General features: G+C 35.4%; 2 protein-coding genes across 2 annotated transcripts in view; both read right to left on the reverse strand.

Annotated features, from left to right (window-relative positions):
- Nucleotides 1-963: 963 nt before the first annotated feature.
- LOC102806763 (bifunctional glutamate/proline--tRNA ligase-like) lies at nucleotides 964-7,893 on the reverse strand (the record flags this gene model as incomplete). The annotated part of the gene is made up of 10 exons (XM_085505745.1): nucleotides 7,888-7,893; nucleotides 4,868-5,017; nucleotides 4,198-4,413; nucleotides 4,018-4,090; nucleotides 3,640-3,719; nucleotides 2,841-3,098; nucleotides 2,252-2,323; nucleotides 1,875-2,000; nucleotides 1,396-1,569; nucleotides 964-1,062 (listed from the first exon to the last, which is right to left on the reverse strand). Coding segments are annotated over exons 1-10 (1,254 nt in total), but the record flags the coding sequence as incomplete, so codon positions are not given.
- A 1,543-nt stretch (nucleotides 7,894-9,436) lies between these two features.
- Nucleotides 9,437-27,006, reverse strand: part of LOC100376708 (bifunctional glutamate/proline--tRNA ligase-like) — a 34,810-nt gene continuing 17,240 nt past the window's right edge. Inside the window, exons 21-35 of the mRNA XM_006812442.3 lie at nucleotides 26,628-26,846; nucleotides 19,870-20,094; nucleotides 17,296-17,529; nucleotides 16,581-16,835; nucleotides 15,815-16,024; nucleotides 15,594-15,666; nucleotides 15,176-15,255; nucleotides 14,614-14,871; nucleotides 13,398-13,469; nucleotides 13,026-13,151; nucleotides 12,121-12,294; nucleotides 11,819-11,979; nucleotides 11,589-11,667; nucleotides 11,252-11,316; nucleotides 9,437-10,345 (exon numbers count right to left, since the gene is read on the reverse strand). Of these exons, the coding sequence (XP_006812505.2) occupies nucleotides 10,189-10,345; nucleotides 11,252-11,316; nucleotides 11,589-11,667; nucleotides 11,819-11,979; nucleotides 12,121-12,294; nucleotides 13,026-13,151; nucleotides 13,398-13,469; nucleotides 14,614-14,871; nucleotides 15,176-15,255; nucleotides 15,594-15,666; nucleotides 15,815-16,024; nucleotides 16,581-16,835; nucleotides 17,296-17,529; nucleotides 19,870-20,094; nucleotides 26,628-26,846 (2,388 nt within the window). The 3' untranslated portion in view covers nucleotides 9,437-10,188. The remainder of the gene's footprint in view (nucleotides 10,346-11,251; nucleotides 11,317-11,588; nucleotides 11,668-11,818; nucleotides 11,980-12,120; nucleotides 12,295-13,025; nucleotides 13,152-13,397; nucleotides 13,470-14,613; nucleotides 14,872-15,175; nucleotides 15,256-15,593; nucleotides 15,667-15,814; nucleotides 16,025-16,580; nucleotides 16,836-17,295; nucleotides 17,530-19,869; nucleotides 20,095-26,627; nucleotides 26,847-27,006) is intronic.

Raw genomic sequence — 27,006 nt, forward strand, 5'->3', positions numbered from 1 at the left:
CAATCAGTGATCTCCGATACTCAATACTGTCTTCTTCCAATTTTGTATTATAACATATTAATTTGTGTAAGAGCATCTTACCTCCCACTCTCCTCCGTGATCTTTTCGTCACATGCGATTTCTCCACAGAATGGAGACATGATGATCTGAAACAAAGTTAAATAATTTTTTATTGATTTTAAAGATAACAATCACTATTTGAAGGGCGGCGGTCGTCGCGCCGCAACCTGTTCGGTATGATATTGATAGCGACGTACACAACGCGTGTAAAAGATATTGTTTGTTTACATGAATTTCGAACACGCGCTGCGCTACGACCACCGCCCTTTAATGAGACCATAATTTCCAATTTACATTTACAGAGATCAAACACTTTCTCAACAGCTGCATAGATGGAGATAACTATAAACCCTTTTACACTTCGATTTCACTGGTGTATATTTGATATCTGAATGCAAAAATGAATTATATACACACTGTGCCTATGAATATTAATTTCCAACTTACATTCTTCTTGTCCAATAGTGTGCAGAATTCATTCCAATCTTTAGTGTCTTTAACATGGTTGTTTAGATCAGCATTGGCTCTGCAAATACTGTAACAAAAACGTGCATAGAGCCAATGTAATATTGAAAACGATGTGTGAAGGTTGATAAACAGGAAATGGAAACTTATCAGGAAAGGGGAGTATAAACTGTATGATTTATTGTGATCAGAATTGATAACATGAATATTGAACTTTATCATAGGAATTCCTGTAATATTAACAATAGATAAATTACTCTAAATAATATCTTTGTCAAATTCAGTGACACTCAATTACGTCGACCACAATCATTCTTCTACCCTTCCTCAATCAAAGTCTTGTAAATCAATCAAACTAGGTACAAATTATACTTACTTGTCATAGAGAGAACTCTGAATGTTGTCCAACAATTACCGTATTTGGTCAGCAGCGCCATCCTCGGGAAATGTGGACCTCTCTCCAGAATCACGACGAACAGCTGCAAACTGTTTATTTTTCATTTCCTGTGGTCCAACCTCAATACGTAACGGCACACCCTGATAAAGAACAACGTTGGTATGAGTTATATTTTGTTTATTTTCACAGAATAAACTGATCATTATATATTATTCAAATAGAGCACCTGATTACACACGTCCTTAGATCTTTCTTACCTCTTAGACCACGAGAGGCATTCACAAAACCATAAAGCTGTCGAAGATGTACGCCAACGAATGACGGGTGTTTGACGACTTAGTGATAAAATCACAGTCCACAATACTAAATAGGTATTATAACGCTAAAATACAGTTTCAGTAAATGCCATGTAACTCTCACTTTGGGAAGCCATTTCTAGTAGATTTCAGAAGAAGTATAATGAACATTCTCACCTTCAACTCCCAATAGTTGAATTTCCATCCAGGTGAATAGTTATCCCGATAGTCTCCTTTGCATTTCATTCCAGTCGATTTGAGTAGTTTGGCGTAATCCTGACATTTATCAAGAAGAGCATTCTTATCCACATCTGACATGTCGACAGTGACGCCACAAGGTACAATTACAATCTGTATTGAACAGAAATTATTATGAATTTTACAAATGACATGAGAAACTTCACTTGATTTTGTTATGAAGGAGTCTGTGAAGTTATAATGACACACCAATATTTTGTGACATAACCTTTGACAGTCGCCAGTAATAACCCTGGTCATCACCATGTATCATGCATAGTACACCAATAGTACGTGTGGTTAAACCTCTGCTCTTACCTGTATAGCAGCCACTCTGGGTGGCAGCACTAAACCCTGGTCATCACCATGTATTATGCATAGTACACCAATAGTACGTGTGGTTAAACCTCTGTTCTTACCTGTATAGTAGCCACTCTGGGTGGCAGCACTAAACCCTGGTCATCACCATGTACCATGCATAGTACACAAATAGTACGTGTAGTTAAACCCCATGAATTCTGATAAACAAACTGATGTTTGCTTGGCTACAATTAAGAGCAGAAAATGTGTTATATTTTTACTTTCCCACTGTATTAATGAATTACAAGCACTGAGATTCAACAAAGGATGCCATTACCTACATGCACCTGCCTTCATGGTGAATTTCAGTTACTATACTAATTCATGTACCCCTGATTTTAACACAACGCTTACCAGTACATACGAGAAAAACAGTCAGATAAATGTGATATGTAATTGTACTTCGACATAACTAGTTACTATGATTGCCACAAACCTGTGAGGTGTCTTCGTATGTAATGTCGAATATCTTCGAGAACTTTTGACCAAGATGGTGTACAGTTGCACCCTAAAACAATAATGGTGTAATAATATCAGATGTATGTATATATATATATATATATATATATATATATATATATATATATATATATATATATATATATATATATATATATATATATATATATATATATATATATATATATATATATATATATATATATATATATATGTGAATAATTAATAAGTTTCTGTAAACATACAAAAGTTTATCTGAATATGTTTATTTAAACTATTTAGGAGCACATGGTCTTTTACTTAGGTAAAGGATTCTTTCACGTCAATCAGATTTTCCCAATTTAGAAAAGTCCATTTCTATATTATGCTATCAGCCATCCCATCACAGATACAGGTAATTATATTGAATACAGATGAAAATAACGAAACAAATAGTAACTGTACCATGTTTCACCAACAGAATTGTTGTGAACCATTTTATTTACAAAATTTGAATGTAATAAGGATGCGAATACAATACAGATTTAGTACAAATGTACATGTCGCACCATAATAGCCTGAATTACCTGATTAGCCTTTCCACTTGCAGGTATAAAAGCCTCAATAGTTGCTGTGTATTCCGCACCAGAAAATGTCTCCTTCTCAGTTTTCCTCCCAATAATGACAGGTACTGCCAGTAATTCCTCGTAGACACGTGCGTACAATTCTAAAATAGTAATAACTTCTTCCTGGGCATCTTCTACATTCGCCCACGCTGTGTGACCTTCCTGCCACAAGAACTCGCGAGTTCTCAGGAAAGGTTGTGGATGTTCGAACTCCCATCTCTGTTCAATGAGCAGAAAAACGAATTAGAATGAGAGCACATAATAATATAACCACAATAATTACAAATATTTATAATACTTTTGCTGGTTCAAATCCATACATATTTGTTATATCATTTTGATTATGAAATATGGCCTGTGCCTCATGTTGACATTCTACTGAGTTGACTGTGGTGTACCTGATGGTTTATTTGATGCATTATTGGTCTGCCAATTATTTTTTTTTAGTTTTAGGACTTGTAAGTTACATTTTATTATTATGATTTTTTGTATTTGTTTTTAGTTTAATGCAAGGATATATTGAAAGATGGAAGTCAATCAACATAATACCTTGTAGCTCAATTTTAAACTGTGACTTTTTATGTCAATGTGTGAATGGAAGATTTCTCAATTTACGATTTGAATTGCGTGAAATTGTTACTACTCAAATGTAACAAACAAATGAGAACCAAATCTGAAAGACCATTTTTATTATGATGTTCTTTTTCTCAAAACTAAGTATACTAGTATACAAAATTCCAAAGAAATCAACATGACTCACCACAACATTACACCACTGGTTCAGTTTGATTGGTAGATCTCTATGTGACTGCACCCACCTAGCATATGCTGGGTACATGACTAAAATAAGTATGTATTAAGGTTAGACAAATTATAGCGGCGTGATTCTGAGTAATTGGCAAGTGTTACTCAGTGTGGTCGTGCACAGTTCGGTACGAGTCACATACGTGAAATGCACAAGTATTCGTATAAATATACCACAATGAACGCTACATGTAATTAAAGTGCAAATGCTTTGATATTATGTATGTTCACTATAAACAGTATGAATTATGTGAACTAATTTGAATTAAACGTGTTTTTTTTAATGTTCTGACCAATCAATCACTACAATTTTACAAATCAGAGCACAACTCACCTGCTTCACTTGTTGGCCGAAGAGCAATTGGCTCAGATAAATCCGAAGAACCAGATTTCGTCACCCATGTAACCTGTAAGAAATGAGAGAAAAGGATTATGCTAAACCTCTAGTTCACACGTGTGGTTTTTTACACATAACTTCGAAACAATATATCGTTTTATTTTACATTACGATTACCTCAGGAGCAAAGTGTGCAGTGTGCTCATACGCTCTCACTCTTTCCAATACAGCCTGAGACATAAACATCGGAAAGTAACAGTTCTCCACTCCAAGCTCCTTTATTTTAGCACCAACGAATTCTTTAATAACTCCCCATATGCTATAGGCCCATGGTCGAAGGATGTAACAGCCATATACGTCATAATACTCTATCATCTCAGACTTAGTGATGATCTATGTGAAAGAAGGAAGAGATAAACACGCCACCAATGTACTTTTATATTATGTGTAAAATCTTTTTTTTCAAGTGACAAACCTTGTAATTGGCCACAATTCCTGTTCCCAGTCCAATCCAGCATAGGATAGTTCATCAGAGAAAGTGTCGTGGATTCGTTCTAAGTTTATAGTCTAAGTGACTGATGCTTTATTTTTTCTAGTACCGGTATATAGCCATTGCTCAGGATGAATGAATATATTTATCATGTCAGTATCACTTTGTGGAAATCGAACTTACTAAACGTGTGTTGCCTCCATTTGATTTTCCACACAGCGTGAAAATCCCGATGGTATATTCTTTCTCACCTGCATATATGAGTTGTTGTTTTTTACTTTGGTGTAGATTGTTTCACATTCTTATGATGGATGACTTAAGACCATTTTAATTCACATGTGCAGATTTACAACTTACCTGCCAATACCATTCTGCCAGATTCTCACTCTTTTTAACCAATAATCCAAGTTGTGTGCTCCCACCTTCTGCACTACTCTCCTCGTTCGGCTTTTCTTTTATATTGCCTTTTCCCTGTTTGTCTTTTTCTCTCCATCTTCCGCTCGCTGTCTGCCAATTACCCGAAAGCACGCATATACAAAATTTATATTGAATCTAACAGGTGGTTCACTAAATGCACCAGGACAAATCTAAGAACTGGCCAGGGGTTTATTTATGTAAACCAATACCCATATGCAACCAACAACTAATCGGGTTTGCAGATCATGCCAGTGAATCTAAGTTTAATCAATGTCAATTATATTTTGTATTACCAGTCGTATATATATAAGTTTGTTGATTATTCTAGCCTAGCTTACTAGGTAATCCCCGTCCATAAGTTGGATCTGTAGATTATCCCAGGGCAACTATGTAGCCAATTTGATTAAATACAAGGTCACGGGTTGAAGATTTTTCCGCAAAAATAAACGAAAATGAAAAATTATTGCTGATTGTTATGCAACTTAGATAATTATATGTCCAAAGTTGCATCACAATCTATCGGATAGTTCTTGAAAAATCTATAAATCAATCAATCAATCGAAATAATATATATAGCTGATCAAAGATGATTCCAAGGTTGCGCGTCGACTCTGTCAGATGATCTTGTTAACATCCATTATTATTATGCAAACATGATAATTACTATGGTGATTTAAACTAAAAGCCAGCGTTAATTATTTATGCAATGGCTGCCATTGGATATACAAATGTCAATTAAGGCTAATAGATAATACTTATTATACTGAGAGAAATCTAAAAAATCTAAAATCTTATTCTTATATACATTGCGAAATTGCTGATAATTAAAACATAATTTTTGTACCATAGTAAAATTGATAACTGTGATTGAACTGAGCAATAAAATAACATTTTTCAGTAAAACCAGATTCCGATAGGTCGGCATGATAACTCAATTTGTAACAGCAGAGGTCAGGTACACCAGCTTTAAGTTAAACATAATTTTGTTAAAGCATTGTTTATGCAAATTCTCTCACTGGAGTAAAAAATACTTACTCGGGTAGCCTTGCATCTACCTTTAGATGCCCGTGTAATTGAATCCAAGCCTGGGTTAGGTTTGGGAACAACATTGCTTTCTTCTCCAGCTGCTAAATGGATTGTATTCTTCAGCAGACATCAATTACCTTGCAAAAATGTAACGTTAAATTCAAATTCCAAACACAATATAGATGTTAACTGGACTCATGTATGGAAGTTTTAAATGCCAAGAATGGTTGCGACATGGTTGCTATCCTGAATCACAGTACTGTTCTGCAATGACAATTGACTAATCCCAGTTTCGAAGAAGATCCTTCTCAAGATATTTGTCAAATTAATTTCAGGACTGTAGAAAGAAGGATATTTGTCGAACTCAATAATTAACGGCATTTTGTTTCGACCGAACAAGTTTCAAATCGACCTGATATGGTAATTGCTGATGTAAGATAATTTATAAAAATACAACCAGAAGATCTAATGTGCCAGTACCCGGGGTCAATATGAGGATATTCCCGTCGTCTCGTGAAGACAAAGACAGCAGAACACAACATAGTTCGTAAATAATTCAAAATAAGAGAACTCTTATAATAATGTCCAGAGTAATCTCAGAGAATTTCTGGATATTTTAAAGAACAGTCCTCCTAATTCTTATACTGGAGTAAAACAAACACCACTCACATTGGATGCCTTGCAGGACTTGGGGCATCTATCTGTGCAATCACAATTACTCTAAAAATGGCGTGTACTCTTCACCAGACATTAAACACCTTGCTTTCAAGCTTAGTTTTGACCGACAGCAGAAGCACCATTATCGACACGATGCAACCAAAAACAACAAAAATGGTGACTGGATTAACAATTAATTCCACAAGAGTTTCCCTTACAACGTACACATGATGATATAGTTATAGTAGTTTCACCATAGTAGTATCAGCGACTAATATTCCCCCTAACCTGCCTAATGAACGCATTTATTTAAATTGCTATTTTGGGATGATACCTTGAACCACAGCAGAACAGGACGATTCCATTGATATCAGGGACCGCATTTCACAAAAGGAACAATGCATATAGTGATGTAAACATTTATTCCAGAAGGGTTTCCCCTTTGAGGAATGAATACTCTTGTTAAAATCATTCACGAGGGTAAAGAAAAAAGCTTTCAGTCGTGTAAGGTAAACTCGGTTAAATATGTTATAGTATCAGGAACATTCTGAACGTATGCCATCTTTCTATCTAGAAGGAACGAGACTGCTATAAAAGCCGATAACATTTCCGTGCAATGTGTAACAGTATTGAATACATGGCATGCATATCGAACATACCAGACTCGGTGCTCGAACCCATCAATAGCAAGTTGGGTGTGGGTCACTCATGTCATGGAAGTTGGTACATGTATATAGTATACACCATGACGTCTTGGTTGTACAATCAATGCTTATATGGTGTTTGGTATGAAGTGAAACATTTATGAAATATAATCCTATTTTTCAGATGGTTAGCGTATCATTTATATTTTTGCATCTTAGAGCGGGGAGTCGTCACCTGCGCATGCGTCAGATGGCCATAGCGTGTGATTGTTTACAAACATGCATCTACCCATGAACCTTTGCGTTTTCAGCGTGTTTTTATCGTCGCATGGAACTAATTTCCCGCGCGTGAGCAGGTGACGACCCTCCCGCTTTAAACAACAAGATATCAATGGGACAGCTAATAATCAAACAATTATAATGTAAATATAATTAATACCAGGTACATCAACCAAAGTATTATTCAAGAGCATTACTCTCACTAGCCAGTTTTCACACACTACCGACACTACAATAACAGCAGAACTCAAAATGATGCATCAACAAATAAAATGTGGCAACGATATTCAACTGATTTCTGATGATTTTTCATAGAGTAACTTTTTTCATTGAATCAAAAAATGGTTAACTAACCTGCATCATTGTTTTTAGATTGAGCTAACAAATTGTTTTTTAAAAATCCAGACGAAAAGTTTTTAATTTGGACATTTTGACATCTTGAGTGGCCTAACAATCTGACAAAACTCTTCACATGGAGTTGATTGGGAGGACATGTTCTAAGCTACAAGTAATGTGACGACAGCTTTTTTGATGTTTATCCTGATAAACGTTTATTTGGATTTAGTATAATCTTGACTGATTAATAACATACATTTTACTTAAAGGGCGGCAGTCGTCGTGCCGCGTCCTGTTTGATATGGGACTCATAGCGACGTATACAACGCGTGTAAAGTACATTGTTTATTTACATGAAATTCGAACGCGCGCTGCGCGACGACCACCGCGCTTTAATCTTAGTACAATATTTCTATTAACTATTTTGCGATATTAAAGTAAATCGATTCTATAAATTAGAAGTTAGTGTATTCATGATTAAATCAAAATGACATATTTAACTTTCCCTTGTATTTGAAAGCATTGTCTTAAATCAGCATTGGCACAATAACAATGTCATAATATATATGAATCAAATCAAACATACAGATGAAATTTACATGTCTTTATTTTCCACAGAAATTAGCCTCGGTTTATGAAGTAACAATACTATGAGGTTATTACGAGGATACCGAAAAGTATGCATGAAGACAGTTCAGCGGAGTATTGACCAACGTGCAGCGAGGTTAATGCAACGGGGCACTGTCTAAGTGCATACTATCCTCGTATAACCTTATTATTAAACATCTTTTCCTTCCAAGGATACATCATGGGAATGCCGAAATCCAAAAAGTTTAGAACAGAATCAGCGAACTTCTTTGTGTGGAGTCGGGTCTAACTCTGGTGGTAACCATGTTTGTTTTTATCATTAGAGGACGCTTACATGAGTAATCATTCCATATTTGGAATTGGCATTTCCTTACATGGTAGGATGAAAGTATCTGTAAAATTACGTTACGCTGTAACTTACGGTGACAGATGTATAATAAAGACCAATATTATAAATGCACGATGAAAATCACTTAATTTTGATCCTATAATATGCAACTATTTTTAACTGCTTTAAACAAGTCTTATTCAATTGGTTGGTGTAAAACGCAAAGACCAAATATAGGTGTACATGTGTAAGAAACAGTAAACAATTAGTGTCATTTTTGCACACATCCCGTAGCATCCCTTATTTTCTCATCGTTTTCTTTTGTGTGCCTTTGTCTTAGTCATTCACATATCTACCTGCACTTCAGTGAGCATCGTTTTGTTTTCAATCAATTTCTTTTCCCACCACCTCTTCATTTATTTTTGGCTCTGCTTCTCCCCCCCCCCCATTTCTGGGTTCGGTGTCCATCTTCTTGGTCACCTCCCATCTATCTCGGCTTCGCAGCAGGATCTCTCAACAGTGTTGAGGGACAGTGGTTGAAATCAACTCTGTAGTTAAACCATCCAATTCAGATGGACATTGCCAATGCACTATTATAATGTGCTTGTAAATGGAATGCAATTAAGTGAAATAATAAATACAGACAATGAGTTACTTCAATGGAATTGTATTTCAATTTATTATCATTATTTGTACTTTTCATGTAGTGTTTGATAAGCCTCATGAATGACTCCTAAAGGTTATACAACCTGACACTTTCTGGAGATATTCTAAATATTTTTAAGATATGCAATATTTTTGTTGGTTGTTTCTGAATTTCAATGACAACTGCATGCACTGAGGGGGACCTGAATACTTTATTTCTGCTATTTTCGCTGAAGGCGTGCTTCAGTAAAAATAAAATCTAGCGAATACCGGTATACATTTTTTCCTATATTTCACATTCAAATCATCAAAAAATCTGCGATAAATTCCATACAAAACACCCAAAAAGCCTTTTCATTGAAAATTAATTCCAGCTAAAAAAAGGTATTTAACAGTAATCAAGAAATTCTCATTGATAGTGGATTTACAGAAAGTACAAGGATGTAAGACCTTTTGGAGGTCATGCATGAAGGTTATTTATCTCATGTAAATTATTACATACAAGATTTTCAGTATATCAGCATTAAATACAATGTATATTCAGTTAAATCTTACTTTCAGATGGATCGATTCTATGAAATCAAGTCAGTAAATAAACTTCACCGAATATTTTGTCATATAGCTTTTTAAGATCAGTGAGTTAAGGTGTACTGTAAGTCATTGAATCAAACAGGAAGGACTTAGGGTGTCATGTAATATGTGGTTGAGTGAAAATTCCAGCATCAGTGAAGAACACATTGGGGAATTTTATTGGTTTGTTAGTAGCTGCGTCCAAACAAGCAGTACTTAAGTGGCTTATTATTACAGTCTGGGTGAATACACTTGGTAGTAGAAGTGATTTCCGCTGGTTGCTTGAATGGAAAACACAACGACTTGGCTCCCATGGACGGCGCACCCGGTTCTAAATCCTGATCCCTGCAAGGTACAAAACATGCATATATTACATACAAGAATTGAGTGTGAATCTGGACAGGCATGTAATAGTATTAGTGCAAAACTGTTTTAGATTGGGGGAGTTACAATGCTTTACGCTGCATTAAGTATGGTTATCAAAGCACTGGATTGAGTAGGGATGTAACTATTCTGAGAAAACAACTTTTGTGTGAGAGATGATCATACAAGTAAACTGTTTTATCCATTAGTGAAATGATTAATAGCATAATCTAACTGATCTAAAATGTGAAGATAAGTTTTTGGGTTTTTTTCTGCATATTTTTTATGTTTTACAGAAAAAATGAACTGAGTAAAATGTAGTGCCCAACGAGCCTACCAGCTTTAATCACGCAACCTGTACATTAAGTGACTCCCCATTATGGATAACAAACATGGACAGCAATTTTCCTTATTCAATCTTACTCTTATAAATATATTGTAATACATGTATCTTTTATTTATTAGACACAATCATGATGAAAATTGAATTACATAATGGCTGAGAGTTATCGAGCTTAAGAAATATACAAAGTTTTAAAATGTCACATGATATGGCTCTGAAATAGCATTCATTATAAAACAAAATGGCCGCTAGTCAAACATTTTGATCAAATCTGAAAAACAAAATGACATGCATCAACGTTCCATAATGTCAAATGTATGTAATCAAAATCCATCCATCCACACACGACTGCGATAGGGTTTTGAAATGGCAGATATGGATCAATTCATGAACAAATGGACTGGATACGTATCCTATGATGTATGATGTGCACGTGAAGTTTGAAAGTGATCAATCCAGGCATGCATGAGATGCAGTTGGAATTGCACACATGGAGTTCAAACTTTGAGAGAAACCTGAAGAGTAATGGAAAAGTAATAATTTACCTCGCACTCTCCTTCTTGATCTTTTCTTCACATGCACCTTCACCACAGAACGGCGACATGATGATCTGAAACAAAGTCACGCATACATGTTTATTTTGACGAGAATCAGCAGCATTTATTGAGGCCATCATGGATCAGAGATCTCACTAAACCACTGGTTATATGGAATATCACTTCTTTTAGTAGTTAAATCTTTCAGGAGAGTAGAGAACAAAAAAAATAAACTAGAATATATAATATATGAATGCATTGAATTAATTATCATACATATACACAAGGACAACCACAGGGCTAGAAGCATGCATCTATTATTATGCAAAAAGCATTTCTAACTTACATTCTTCTCATCAAGAAGTGCGTAGAACTCATTCCAATCTGTAGTGACTTTAACATGGTTGTTCAGATCAGTATTGGCTCTGAGAATAAAAAAAAATGATATATATATCAAATTTATATTTCAAAATTAATTTCATTCAAATATGTAAATTTCTATAGACTATATGCATTTTTCTATTCCTTCAATCAAGGTCATAGAGGTCAATTAACAATGTTGTAATTTGCACTTACTTGTCATACAGGGAACTCTGAATATTGTCCAACAACGAACGAATTTTGGCTGCGGCGCCATCTTCTGGATATGTGGTCTTCTCACCAGTATCACGACGTACGGCTACAAACTGTTTCTTTTTCATGTCACGTGGTCCAACTTCAATACGCAAAGGTACACCCTGATAAAGAACGAAGTTGGTGTGATTTATATGAAATGAAAAAATCAAGAGACATATCATATCACCCCATACTGCAATGAACAAACTATAATAGATTCCATTTCTAGTAGATTTCAGAAGAAGTATAATGAACATTCTCACCTTCAACTCCCAATGGTTGAATTTCCATCCAGGTGAATAGTTATCCCGATAGTCTCCTTTGCATTTCATTCCGGTCGATTTGAATAGTTTGACGTACTCCTGACATTTATCGAGAAGGGCGTTCTTATCCACATCTGACATGTCGACAGTGATGCCACAAGGTACAATTACAATCTGTGTTAAACAGAAATTATTATTAATTTTACAAATGAGATGAAAAACTTCACTTGATATTACTTACAAATTGAAAAATTAAGGAGTCTGTGATGGCGTACCAATAATACTGTACACCCATGCTGAACTAAGCATCAACTATTCAACATTCAATAACAAAGATAATGAAGTCTTTAATATATAATAATAATCTTGACTTTGACTGTTTTCCCAACAGGCGCTAATAATTTTTACATCAAAATTTCTCACGGTATGTAAATAATATTGTAATAAATGAGTTTATTTTTGTGATCAAGTCTGTTTCATCATTCTAAAAGTGTTGTGAAACCAATATTTTATTTTCCCAAAATGCAATGTTGCCTTCAATCTGACACAAGGTGTTTTGATGGCCCGAAAATAGTTTTTTGGATATTTTTTGAGTGGGGTGCTTGACTGAGTGCCCACTCCCTGAAAAAAAGTTTTTTGTTTTTATTAGCTTTAATATCACTCTGAACGCTAAGTCAAACAATTGCAGTATTACGATTCTTACCTGTATAGTAGCCACTATGGGTGGCAGAACTAAACCCTGGTCATCACCATGTACCATGCATAGTACACCAATAGTACGTGTGGTTAAACCTCTGTTCTTACCTGTATAGTAGCCACTCTGGGTGGCAGAACTAAACCCTGGTCATCACCATGTACCATGCATAGTACACCAATAGTACGTGTGGTTAAACCTCTGCTCTTACCTGTATAGTAGCCACTCTGGGTGGCAGCACTAAACCCTGGTCATCACCATGTACCATGCATAGTACACCAATAGTACGTGTGGTTAAACCCCATGAATTCTGATAAACAAACTGATGTTTGCTTGGCTACAATCAAGAGAAGACAATTTTATGAACACTTAATTAGCCTGATTCATTGGTACAAATGACAAGATCCGACATGATACATAATGGGTATTATAGCTACCCAAGTTTCTGAGATCTGAAAAATAAAATTAACTGAATTCTTGTTTCATTGCAAAATGAACAAATCATGTGAGAGAAAACGATTCGATCAAGTTGAACTGATAAGCAGTAACTTTGCATAAATATTTTTTACACTAAAATACAAACCTGTGATGGGTCTTCAAACGTAATATCAAACATCTTTGAGAAATTCTGACCAAGATGATGTGATGTTGCACCCTGAGAATTTGTTTAAGAATAATAAATAGTTATATAATATTCATAGACTAATGTTTATTCAGTTTCAATGAATAATTATCTAATAAATTGACAGGAGAAATCAAAGAATCTTTGTAAGAACTCTAAAGGGAGGTATTGGTGGCAAAGTTCGAAAGCAGGACAGAATCATTCAAATGTAGTGCAATAATGTACATCATCTCTCATTGGTTGCACATGGCAACATTGTTTTGTATGACACGTACACAGTGTGGGACCCACACAATGCATATAAAGTAAATATGTGCGGGTCAAATATAAAAAATGAAATGCATAGCGACATGATGACCACCATCCTTTAAATAATAACTGGATGTCCTATATCTATTGTTATGTGCATGAGTACTGTATTTGCTCTAATAGAAGTGCATCTCCAATAGGAGTGCATATAAACCAAAAATTGTATACGTGATGTAGACTGAATTATAAATACACCTGTAATGAGTGTGCATGTGCTTTTAATAGAACAAATACAGTACTACTTAATAACAACTGAACTCTTAATCTACTGAACACGATCGAAAAAATCTAAAAAATCTAAAATTTGGTAATCAATACGCACAGATTACAAATCAACACAAATCAAATCTGATGTACCAAGTTTCATTGAAATATAAGAAATGCTAAACATCAGGTAATTATGCAAATTAGGTAAATCACATTCAGATTACGGTAGTGTGTTTGTGAAATTTTGAATCAGAACATTAACAAAAATATGCAATTAATTAGGTTAATTATGCATGGCCTTGTCATTTTAACCGTCATGTGAAAAAAAATTTACATAGTAAATTGTTTGATGCTTGGAACTGCTAACACATTTAACCAAAAACATATTCACATGATTTATGTGTTTTGGATTTTATTTACTTTTTCCCCATTATAAATAAAATGAAACACAATTTGGAAATATCAAAAAATTTACCCCTTTTACTGATTTCAGCTAGTAAATTTGCCAGTAAATCCGGTAAACTGCAAACTTTCCAGTTCGACAACATTCATAATCATACCCTATTGGTCAACTGCCACATAGATATAAACATACAGACGACAAGGATGGCATGTGAATGGGAAATGAAATAAACAAACACATGTGCATGTAAGTACATACCTGAATAGCCCTTCCACTTGCTGATATAAACGCCTCAACGGTTGTTGTGTAATCACCGCCAGCGAACTTCTCCTTCTCAGTTTTCCTTCCCCTGATGACAGGAATAGCCAGCAATTCCTCGTAGACACGTGCGTACAATTCTAAAATAGTAATAACCTCTTCCTGGGCATCTTCTGCATTCGCCCACGCTGTGTGACCTTCCTGCCACAAGAACTCCCGAGTTCTCAGGAATGGTTGAGGATGTTTGAACTCCCATCTCTGTTCAATAAAAAACAAAAAACAAAAATTGAGTCTGTCAAGAATGCCAGTCGTCCCAGTAAATAAAATTCATACACTAATTATTATTCATAACTATTAAATATTCATGATAGTCAAAAATGATTCTTGCTAATCAACAGAATTGCATATAACCAGGAAATTCTAGAATGTGCATTGAACAATTCAAGACAGCTCTGCTACAAAGTTAAATACATAAAAATATGCAAAGCATCACAAAATTGTTGCCAGATGATGGCCTTATTTAGTAATAGTTATGCAAGGTTTCCAAGAAATCGAGACTCACCACAACATTACACCACTGGTTTAGTTTGATTGGTAGATCTCTATGTGACTGCACCCACTTTGCATATGCTGGATATATAACTAAAATAAGAAATACTGAGATAAGAGACAAATCACAGAAGAAAATAATAATTTACATTTGAAATAAATCACCTCAAATTTGCAAAACTAATTTCCTCAAATTTTGTGCTACAAGTGAAAATCATGATATTTGCAGCCATGAAAATGTCATTGTGGTTCTTAATACAGAGGAGACACACTGACTTTCGCAAAACTATTCCCTCACAAACAGCATAAATCATTACACAGATGTTAGCAAATCGGCACCCTTTAACATAACGTACAAGCTTTTTTTCTCCTTATAATAATATTAATGATCAATCGTATTCAGTCTGACAATTCAAAAATTCAAAACCCACCTGTCTCACTGGTTGGACGAACAGCAATTGGCTCTGCTAAATCAGAAGAACCTGATTTTGTTACCCAGGCAACCTGCAGAAATGAACAAGAATCAGAGCAGACAACTATGAGAAAGATATATGTATATCCTTATTTTGTTTAAATAGGGAATTTTAAACACTGCTGTTGAAGTTTTTTTTCTAAATGTATATTTAAATGAGCTACGGAAATTAGACATTACCTCAGGAGCAAAGTCTGCAATGTGTGTTTTCTCTCTTTCTAAAGCAGCATGAGACACAAACATCGGAAAGTAACAGTTCTCCACTCCAAGCTCCTTTATTTTAGTGTCAAAAAAGTCTTTGATAACTTCCCATATGCTGTAGGCCCATGGTCGGAGGATGTAACAGCCACTGACATCATAGTATTCTATCATCTCAGACTTCGTGATGATCTATGTGAGAGATGAAAAGAAGAAAATATTTTATGTCATCTTTATTTTTAGAACATCAATGCGACAAGAAAAGTTGTGTGAAATACGCTAAAAAGGTGTTTTCTACTTTCACATTACATCTAAAACTTATACCATTTATAGAAACTACTTCTCTTGATTTTTTTAGTTGTATAAAAATATATTTGGCAAGTTAATTAATATTATTATTATAAAAATTAATGAAACAACAATGCTGGTGCTTTCACTGTCATCATCGTAGCAATCACTTTCATCCCAATATTCTTCCCTTAATTTTTATCACTAAAAAGCTAACACATGTCGATAATCATCTGAGGAATTAACAGAAAAGCTGAAAAAAATAATAATAAATGTAAAATGTGAGTGAACAATCTCTCAGATACTTTGTTCCATATTTTCATAGAAGTACTCGTGTCCAGGCTCATTACAATGGAAAAGTGAAACATTTCTCACTTGTCTTTACCAGTGTAAGAGTGAGATGCTGAAGTTTAATAATAGTAGACACAAATCAAAAGATTGTATTTATTAATTCTTTTACCTGTGAATACCACTCGGCCAGATTCTCATTCTTTTTGGCTTCTAACCCAAGCCGTGTCTGTTTTTTACCAGCTTCTGCAGCACTTTCTACCTTGGGCTTTTCTTTATTTTCTTTTTCTTTGGTTTTCTTCTGTTTATCTTTTTGATCTCTTCTTCCTCCGGCTGCACCTCCTGCTGGTTTGAATTCTTTACCGGTTTTCTCTTTGTACTCGCCTTTCAAACTCAACAGAGTCTTTACTTCAGCATCAACTTCCTCCTATCAAGGTGACAATAGTTTTTATTGACTAAACTTGTTTTATTTGTTGGAGAAAAGGTTATAACCTTTCACTTTTTTCACAATTCACAAATTTTAAACCCAAGTAATTTTTTCATAAATTTTTCCAAAATTTTGTTCTAGAAATAGAAAATTATGTCCATTTGTTTCAAAATTATCAAAAAAATTACAGAAAATGAATAAAAACAGACAAAATGTTGAACCAAAATTTTCCCAAAAAAATTATGGCACTGGGTGAAATTTTAAACAATTGAAATATCTAGGTCACTGCGTCTTTCACTGTGGATTAAGTTTTATTTAAATTTGACAAAAAATTCACATAGAATGTCAGAAACACAAGGTAAAAAACAAACTTAATTCACTATATAAGTGAAGTTAAAATTCCTATTATTCAGTTTAAAAAATAAATAACCAAAATTCTGATGAATTAAATAATACTCACCTTGGGTGCCTTACTGGACTTGAGCCCTCTAACTTTATCACCCTGAGCCGTAATTTTATTCACAATCTCGACAACTTTAGGGTCTTCGCTGACTGGGTTAGGCTCGGAGACAGGCTTGCTCTTTTCCCCAACTTTCTTGCTACTGCTGCCACCTGGCTTGTATTCTTCACCAGACATGGCTTTGTATTCTGCTTTCAAACTTAGAAGTTCCTTAACAGCAGCATCAATATCGTTCTGAAGCCGAAAAAAGAAATGTCACGATTATAGTTCAGCTGCTACTAATATAAGCATAATAACAAGATTGATGTGTGAAATTCTCTGGAGTCAGGGTTACTAATTTCACGTAGGGTTCGGCAACTAATCCTACATGGCTCTGTAATACAACATGTACACTTGTAAGGTGATAACAGAATCAACATATGGACGTATCAGCGGTTACAATTCTCCTACACTCTTTTAACCCTGCCACATAAACACATTTTATTTATTTAGCTGACCCTTGACCCACATTTACTACAATAGGGCTAGTCTATTGATAACTGAGGGAGGGACTGCAGTTCATAAAACAATGAATAGACTCCAACCATGCGTTTTATTGTTAAGACAGTAAATGGGCTTTCTGTCTTTTTAAACACAGTGCTTTTCAATAAATGTGTGAATGAATACAATACAGTGCGTGTAAACCAGAAACCAGTTCAAAACAATTTTTAAACCCTTTCTCATCAAAGACTTGTACATGTGTTTCTCTATAAACTACAGACTTTGAAAAAAAATAAACAATTTGTTGTTTTTTTCATTCATTTTGGCTATCCAGCAAGACTTTCAAGTAGGCAACGTGTTAGGAGTACATGAACGACTGACAAAATTAAATTGATATTTCTGAATTTGTCACACTTATTTTGAATGGCCGTAACACACCTGTGGTTTTAATGTTTTGGCAAAAGTTACATATACCAGACTTAGTATGCATAGAAAACTGTATAGAGACACTCCTTGCAGATGAATATTTGCTAGTAGGTCTCATTAATTGTGCATTATGAATTCCACTGAGAAGAGTGATAAAAAATGTTAAAACTTTTCTGCACAGCTAGGTATTTTCAATATTACTATTATTTCAAGTTACACTTGTCCACAGAGACAGGCAATTACTAGAATTTCCTGTCTCTCCTACAATCTGTCAGTCTGTCAGGTGGACAGGCGTCAATTTCAACCTATGGTACATATTGTGCAGTTAGTTTTACTGACTGCCTCATCAATTTATCTGAAATTGGTATAACTTACTAAGCAGTAAATATTTAAAAAACATTTATATTGCAGCACTTATGGATACCAGTTCATTTGAAACATACATGGCGACATCAAGCAATGACAATATGTTAAAAGTTGGCAAATTCATTTCGTAAGGTGACATACCCTTCACAGTATTTGCACTTTTAGAAATTTATCTCCAATAGAAAATATCAGAGAAAAAGCCAAACCGAGCTTAGAAATAATTCTAGTGTTGGAGGCATGAAATATGTACAAGAAATAATTTAATATTAATATGCAAATTAGGTAATTAATAAACATGATTTCAATCAAAAAGTAATCAAGTCTGCACACTACTATCCCAATAAACATAGCACCAAGCTTCAGTAAAATCAGTTGAGTATTTCTTGAGATATCTGAAAATTACCTAATTTATGCAAATTTAAGGTAATTAATATGCATATATTTCAAGCAAAAACTCAACAGGTCAGTGAAATGTAAAATCTGATGAGTTGTTCCTAAGATAGTGGACCAGACAGAAATCTCAATTCCAATTTTCGAAGCGAACAGGCTAGCAGGACGTCCTATTATTATACATGTACTTGGATTTTATGACAGTGTAAAGACGTGGTTGGCTAGTGTTGACAATGTCCGTTTTCGAGAGTTTGTAAAAGCTCACGAAGATTTAAAAGTTAGCATCATATGAGATGAATATTTAGCTTCTCTTCCTTTCATTTATGCACTAGCCACCACGTCTTTACACTGTCATAAAATCCAAGTACATGTATAATAGGACGTCCTGCTAGCCCGTTCGCTTCGAAAATTGGAATTGAGATTTCTCTGCAAGTTTCGTAAAATGGTGGCTGAAACTTTCTAGAAATGAAATTGAACCTAAACTTCACTGATCGCGGCATATTACACAGCATAACTTGGTGATTTTGTTGAGAAAACGAGTAAAATACTTACCGTCGCTAACGCTGCTTTTGGAGGCAGCCATGTTGTGTACGCCCTCAACATCAAAATATGTTCAAAGCTTGAGTTCTCGATGTCAAAACTAGCGGATTTCATTCCTGCAGCTAAGCTTTTCCTGACCAAGCTATGCTGCACGGTGTCAAAGCTGTGATTTTCATTAAAAAGCTACACTTTCATTGGTACCCCTGAACCAAGATATGGTCATTTTCGAAAAGGCAGATGAATGGATGGAATGACCAATTTTTTGTTTTAAATTCATCAGTAGTTTTAATTTTATTAAACTATCTTTTAATATTTAACAAACATTCTGACAGGATTGATATTTACAGCAAAAATATCAATTAAACCACAAACCTTGCTAGCTTTCTGACTCTTCATCATCCTGACTTTATCTCCTTGATTGGTAATTTTGCTGACAAGTGCATCTAACTGAGCGGGGTCCACTGGTTTTGATGTAGTGCCTGCTGCTGCTGCTGATGATGGTGGTGGTTTAGCTCCTGGTTTATAATCCTGTCCTGTTAGTGACTTGTATTCCGATTTCAAACTTAATAACACTTTGACTGCTGCATCCACAGTTTCCTGATACGAAAATAAATATTACTGGTATTTAATGTTTAGGCAGTCCAGGATTCAACGGTGCATACATGTATGGGCAATGTTTGTTTGCTATACTCAAGGTATACTCAAAATAGGGTGACATGCAATGAAAATGTATGCAGCATCCTGTCCAGAAATTTAAGGTAGCGAGAAGGTTTTGTGACGTTTTTAAATAAAGCATTCTCTGTCTGTTGTCTCGTTCAGAACAGTAATTTAGGTTATATATATATCAAAAGACTAAGTATAGAGGTGCAAGTTCGCACAAACTGGACAGACATTGTTTACATAATTATCACGTGACATCAAAAATGGCGAACCTTGTAAAAATGACTAAGTCCGCGATTGCGAGAGCACACTGCGGAATTTCCTGGTGAAATTTACGTCATGCATTGTTCGTAATCAAGTCCATTGAAATGCGTCTCCGATAATCAAAAGACCTATTATTCCGATTTCTATGCAGGTTTGTTTTTTTGTCCCCAAATTATTTCATACTTGGCACCTTTAACAGACTATTATTCTGTGACAAAGCATTTTCTTTAAAACCCAGACATATTTCATTATCTTTTGAACGATAACTGCGAGTTTAAATGTCCTAGTCCGAACGCACTTGATTTGGCGGCGGTCCCAATGAGTCGTACTCGATCAAAACTTCAACTCGAGAAAAACGTGAAAAACAGTTTTGGTTAATAAAACACTGTAGATTTGCTGCATTATTATAAATATACACTAAAAATGGCCAAACATATTAACCACTGATATCATAGAACTCATAAAGAGTGTCAGATAATGAATAATTTCCAGCTCGAGCGTGAAAAATGAAGAAAACTGCTGGCATTTGAGTCCGTACTCCAGGAACGTTCGGGTTTTCCATTGTTTTGCAAACGAACAACGAGGGATAATCCTCTGACAAACATTACTGTCCCACTGTACACGCTGACAGTTTACAAACAAGCTAATCCTTCAAGTGTCTCTGATAAGACATCTAAAAACAGTTTTCATGGTGAAACAAAATAGCCGATGTTTGAAAAAAAATTGCTGTGTCAGAGTGCGACACTGAGTGGCAGATTTTTCTTTGCCTCGTCTGTCAACGCTTTCTTTCTTTTCTTCGCCATTGCGTTAGAGATAAAATGTATTAGTAAAATAGAATATTGACTTGGAAAATAAAACGATTTAAAAGAAAGTTGTGCAAAGTTACAGTACTCCTTTCACACAACCTCCCGCCCGCTTCCGCGTTCCAATCACCTTTTTCTCTCGCTTTTGCGACCGCTTGTTGAATTCGACCGGACAATTTCCGCTTTATTTTCGATCACGCAAACCCTGAAATATCACCGCCCACCTGCTCGCTCGCGCACATTTAAAATTCAGACTAACAGAATAATTTCCGAGGTTCACATTGTCTTATAATTGTCTTTCTGGTTTTTATAGATGTTGAACAGCTGACAAAAGTTCAAATACTTTTTGTTTTAACTTTATATAATTATATGCACGCAACCTGACCCTTTGACCTCGATTTGGCTTGGACTGAACATTTTATTTTAAACAATATTCTGACGTGAAATACAAAATGTATTTCAACACAAGTACGACATGGTTGTCTGGGGTTTCTTTCCTGATTGTTGAGTCTTCGCAATGTGTTTTGTATAATTATTGTTGTTTTCCCCCGATGCTGAAGGACCGTAAAGCTAAATGGCAGTTACATGCATGAGCTGAGTGAAAGAAAATATTTCTAAGCCTAAAATAAAACCTAATATTACACCTCTTTGTGTATTTGTTAATTTTACATATGTTTGTCATGACAGTATGTTTGTAAATATCTAGAAAAATCTCGTCTTTCGTTGATAATTTCGATTGCTTGTTTGGAATGTCGATCCCCGTTGGTTTCTCCATACTGAGTTTAGGAAGGGCGTCGATCAACACCGTGACAATCAGCCGAGAGAAGACAAACATTGACCGTAATTCATGGGGATCATGTCCGTAATTTGTGGGCTGAAACCCCAAATAATTAATCAATATTATTATTTTAATATATATTTTATTTTACATCGCAAAACTAAACCATGCCCAAAACAGAGCTAGAGTTGTTCGCATTGAAGATGATGCAACTTCAACTAGCCATTTCTTACCTTGAAATAAAAAAAATAAAAATTCGAAGAGCATCGGGGAAAATATTAATAATCATCCTTATCAATCGCTTGCTTTATTTTATTCGAATCCATGAAATTCACGATTTTCTTTAACATTGTTGGCAACTTCCGCGCTAAAAAAGATTGAAAATGTGGGTGTGGTTATTTTGTAAAGTCCTGTTGATAATACGGACAAATATGGTTCTGTGACCCAGGTCGTGCTCTGATCAGGCAATCAATGATGTTGTAACAAAGCATATTTGACGCTAATTGAAGGGTCGTCGTACAATCCAATCACCGGCGTCGATTCACATAGTTTTTTGTGCTGTGACAGGCTTCAAAATTATTCGCTGAAAAACGTATATTTTGACAAACTGATGGAATTTGACCTTAGTTCAAAAAGAAAATACTAGGCTAAGATACATTAGAATTCACGCGAATCAGTTTTCTCTGCAAGTTGTGAAATAAAGTAAACCAGAGTAGGGTCGATGATTTTCAGCCCTGAAGGACTTCCGTGTGAATCCTGAGTTTTGAATTGTTCATCGACTGGCCACCAAATAGTTATGGCTATAACTAAATTTGACACGTTTTTCTTTTAAGCCCAATAAATTATTCATACATGTCAAGCTCTGTTCCATTTTTTCAGGGCATGTGGCCGTTTTTAGTCAAAAATATTTTTTGTGGGAACACTTTTGCGGTACGTATACATGTACGGTATAGACTGAGCTCATTCAATGATCGTGACTTGATTTTAAAAATTTAATGTCAAACTTTACCAGACGTGGACCGATGTTCAGTTGCTTTCACGATACAAGTGTCATACAACTACTAGATTTGAAGTGTCGCAGTGTTCTCCCCAGGCCTTTCAAGCACTGCGGGCCCGCATCGCTTAGACAAACAGCCGCGTCGCTTTTGTTTCGCCCGCGATCCTTGAAATCCTGCCCGCGATGCTTATTCACGTTGTATTGTTTACAAGTGTCAGCCTCGTCTAGCACATCTTTAAAACAATAACATGTATTGATCGAAAGGTAATCTCGCCTTTGTACATAGTTAGCCTTACACAAACAGTGATAAAAACGGAAGTCTACAAGAAGTTACCAAGTCTATCAAGGGTGCGGAGCAGGCAAACCCAAAATACTAGGGTAGTAATAATTTGCCCATTGCGTCGGGATGGTCTATCCCGAGTTGCTGCACTGCGATTAATTGCGTTTTTACTACTTCATCGCCAGTGACACTAATTACCAAGAATTAAAAAAACAAGTGAAATTAAGTCGCATCGGGGAAAAAAAACTGTAAATAAATCGAAGTAAAACTTATTCAACTGCAGACGATAGACGGACAAGGAAAAAACGAACCCTGACCGCTAGAAATACCTCATTCATAGTGCGTCATTACCGAGGAACGCCACCCTAAGGCGACGTAACGCATGTAGTGACATCACAACCGATGCATGCTGGGTTACAGCGGAGATTTGACTGAGGTAACAAAGATGGCGGCGCAGAGTGCATTTTTTTCCGCGATGTTTAAAAACAACATTTCGTTGGCGATTTTGATGTAATTTCTTAGTTAATCATCAATGAATCGTTTTAATTAAGCAAACATTCTAAGTTTGTGTAATTTTAAACAAAAAAGTCAGGGACCGATGATCGCAACAGCAGCGGTGAATACCCGTTCAACGCAATGCCGTCAGCTGACTATGTTACCGTGATCGTAGCGTTACACAAATAATAGATAGATCAATGAAAAATCGCTGACTTTAGTTTTGAAATGCCGTTGTAGAAAAAAAATGTCATTATTGATTTATTAATTTCTTCATACAGATTTTACAAATTTAACAAACAAATCCCCCCCCCCCCCCGTGTCGTATGAACTGACAGTAACATTGGCACTAAAACTGACTGTACTTGTACACAAAATAAAGATGAACCAGTTACCTCCACGGATAAACAATATATTTACTGACTGGCTATAAGTATTTCCATTTCTTTCCTGTTCTATTTCAAACTTTATTTGACTTGATGCACACATAAAACACAATGAATGTAAATGATAAAAAATATATGAGATATGTATCAGTTCTTTATTTCAGTTAAAATGTTTGTTGGGGAAGCTAATTATTATGCAAACAAAATTATGCAAATAAGATGTATTGTTATGTAAATTAGCCGCGATGCTTGGCTTAGAGTCTGGGGAGAACACTGAGTGTCGTACAGAATTTAATAATAGTTAATACTAGTTGTATGTTCACACTTTACTATCAAAACCACCATTTCGACCAACCATGTGCCAGTTTTCAGTGTTTGGGCGAGCGGTCAATGTTTTCAATGGGCGAGCGAGCGAAAAAAAAACGTGATTAAAATGCGGTCGGTTTCCGGTCGGACAAGACCACGTGGTCGGAAATTAAGCGATAAGTGGTCGATGTAAAAGCGGAAGGTTGGGCGAAATGAGTACTGTATGACCATGTTTCTCCGACGAAGTCTCGACTGACAATAATGCTGACAATGGACGTTAGATAAACACGCATTGTTTGCAACTGGAAGCTTATCACCCGTTATATCAGAATCGTCAACAACAGAGTATACAGATAAGATGTTATCATTTAAACCCTTTCAAAGATAAACATTATGCAAATATTCACGAAACGGCAGTTGTAGTCTTTTCTGCTAGTGTTTTAAAACACTAATTTGAGCAACGTTATTTCGCAATTTCGATCTTTTGTAAACCTGGGGTGATGTATCAAGGTCTAAAGTAACCGTTTTATCCATTTTTGAAAAATCAAGAAAAAAGTGAAAATTTCCCTTCTCGCCTAAATTACTGTTCTGAACGAGACAACAGACAGAGAATGTTTTATTTAAAAACGTCACAAAACCTTCTCGCTACCTTAATGGGTATATGCATGACAAGCATTCCTGCAATCAGTGTGTACAATATAAATGATCACGCTATTCTGTCCTCAGTTGTATTTGTTTTTATTTATTTTTTCATGTATGCAAAACCAAAATGATCAAATAGATTTTTCAGTTTTGGATCAAGATTTATTGGAATTTGAGTCATCCTCCATTTGGTAAAGTTGCTCCATATCATTTATAGTACACACCATCAGAGTACATGTATAAGATTTTCATGGTGATCATAAGGTGCCACAAAAGTTTAGAATAATGATCAAATCCACTGATAGGGCCGTTCCATATTTGCTTGATTAGATTAGAACATGAGCTTACTTAGATGAAATGTTTATAATTACCGTACTCGACCGCGTTAGCGCCCAGGGGCCTCAACTCAGAAAATCACGATTTTTAGGGGTGGGCGCTTACCCGAGCACCCCCCTCGAAGAAGAGTGCAAATGAAAAATTGTATTCATCAAGTGACAGATTACATCTTTAAGGGAAATCAAATTACGAAATTAGTCGTCATTGATTTTCACAATGAAGAAACAGAAATGATCACAAAAAATACGCACATTTTATTACAATATTAATTATGTACCACCAGAATTTACGAAATTAAAAACATTTGAGTCTGTTGGAACACAGTCGAAGTCAAAATTGTCATATTATCTCCACTGATGAAGGTGTTGGATCGTACGCAAACTCTCGATGAAAATCACTTTCCGCCATGATGCATTTGCAGATTTCACCTGCAGCAGCGTCTTTTGACCTTATGGGTCAAGTTGGTTATTAACCAGTCACAATGCTGTGTTGTACTGACGCAATTCTTCGGAAATTCCCGAAGACTTTCCGGTAACGCAATGCGGAAGTGAATTATCGATGTCGAAGTACGATCTGTTGGAATTGATTTCAGCGAATAAACGACATAGTTTTTCCAAAAAACTAGTAACTAGCCATTTTTGAGAGGTAAACTGTATATGGCATGAAATATTTACTGCATTTTACTTGTATTAACAGGTCATTGTCAAAGCGTAGTTTACGCACGGCTACCGTGTTCTACGCATTCACAACATGTTCACAACGGTATCCACGCTGTATCATATAAAAAACGATTACCAAGATTCGATACGCAAGACCAAGTTTTAAATTAGTTGCATTTTGAAGGGGTGGGCGCTTTGCCGAATGTGACCCCAAATATAAAAATTGCGCAAAAGTGGGGGGTGGGCGCTTGCCCGGGCATGGGCGCTAACGCGGTCGAGTACGGTAATACAAGTCAAATTTTCTAATGTTACAGTAATGGTCTTGTACACAATAAATGTGCAAAGTTAGTTTTCCTATAATATAATCATAACAAAATTACATATTAGTTTGATGCAATATTATAGTAACTTAATCATGATGCTTTGAACTTATCAAATACGCTGTTACATATTTCCATTAATCCAATCAAATTCCTAAATTCATGAATGTTTTCATGATTTGTAGAAAAAATGGCTAATTTTACCTTTTCAGCTTTCTCTGATTTTAGCTTCCTGACTTGATCTCCCTGTGTAGTGATTTTATTGATTATTGCCTCAATATCAGCTGGGGATGCTCCACTATTTGCAGGAGGGGCAGCTTTAGTTGCAGGAGGGGCAGCTCCAGGTTTATAGTCTATTCCTGTCAGTGTCTTATACTGTGCTTTCAGACCAAGTAATTCCTTCACTGCTGCATCAATAGTAGCCTTAAAACAAGAAATGATTAGAAATTTTAATGATTCAATAAATTATTTGCAGGTTTTAAGCATATATTATATATTTCTGACTCCCTCCTTAGATTCATAAATAAAAATAAAAATAAGGGTGAAATTGCAGAAAATTTGGCAACAGTCGCATATTGGATCC

Source organism: Saccoglossus kowalevskii, chromosome 2 (genome assembly GCF_978046115.1).
Source record: "Saccoglossus kowalevskii chromosome 2, keSacKowa6.1, whole genome shotgun sequence".
Taxonomy (NCBI): Eukaryota; Metazoa; Hemichordata; class Enteropneusta; family Harrimaniidae; genus Saccoglossus; species Saccoglossus kowalevskii.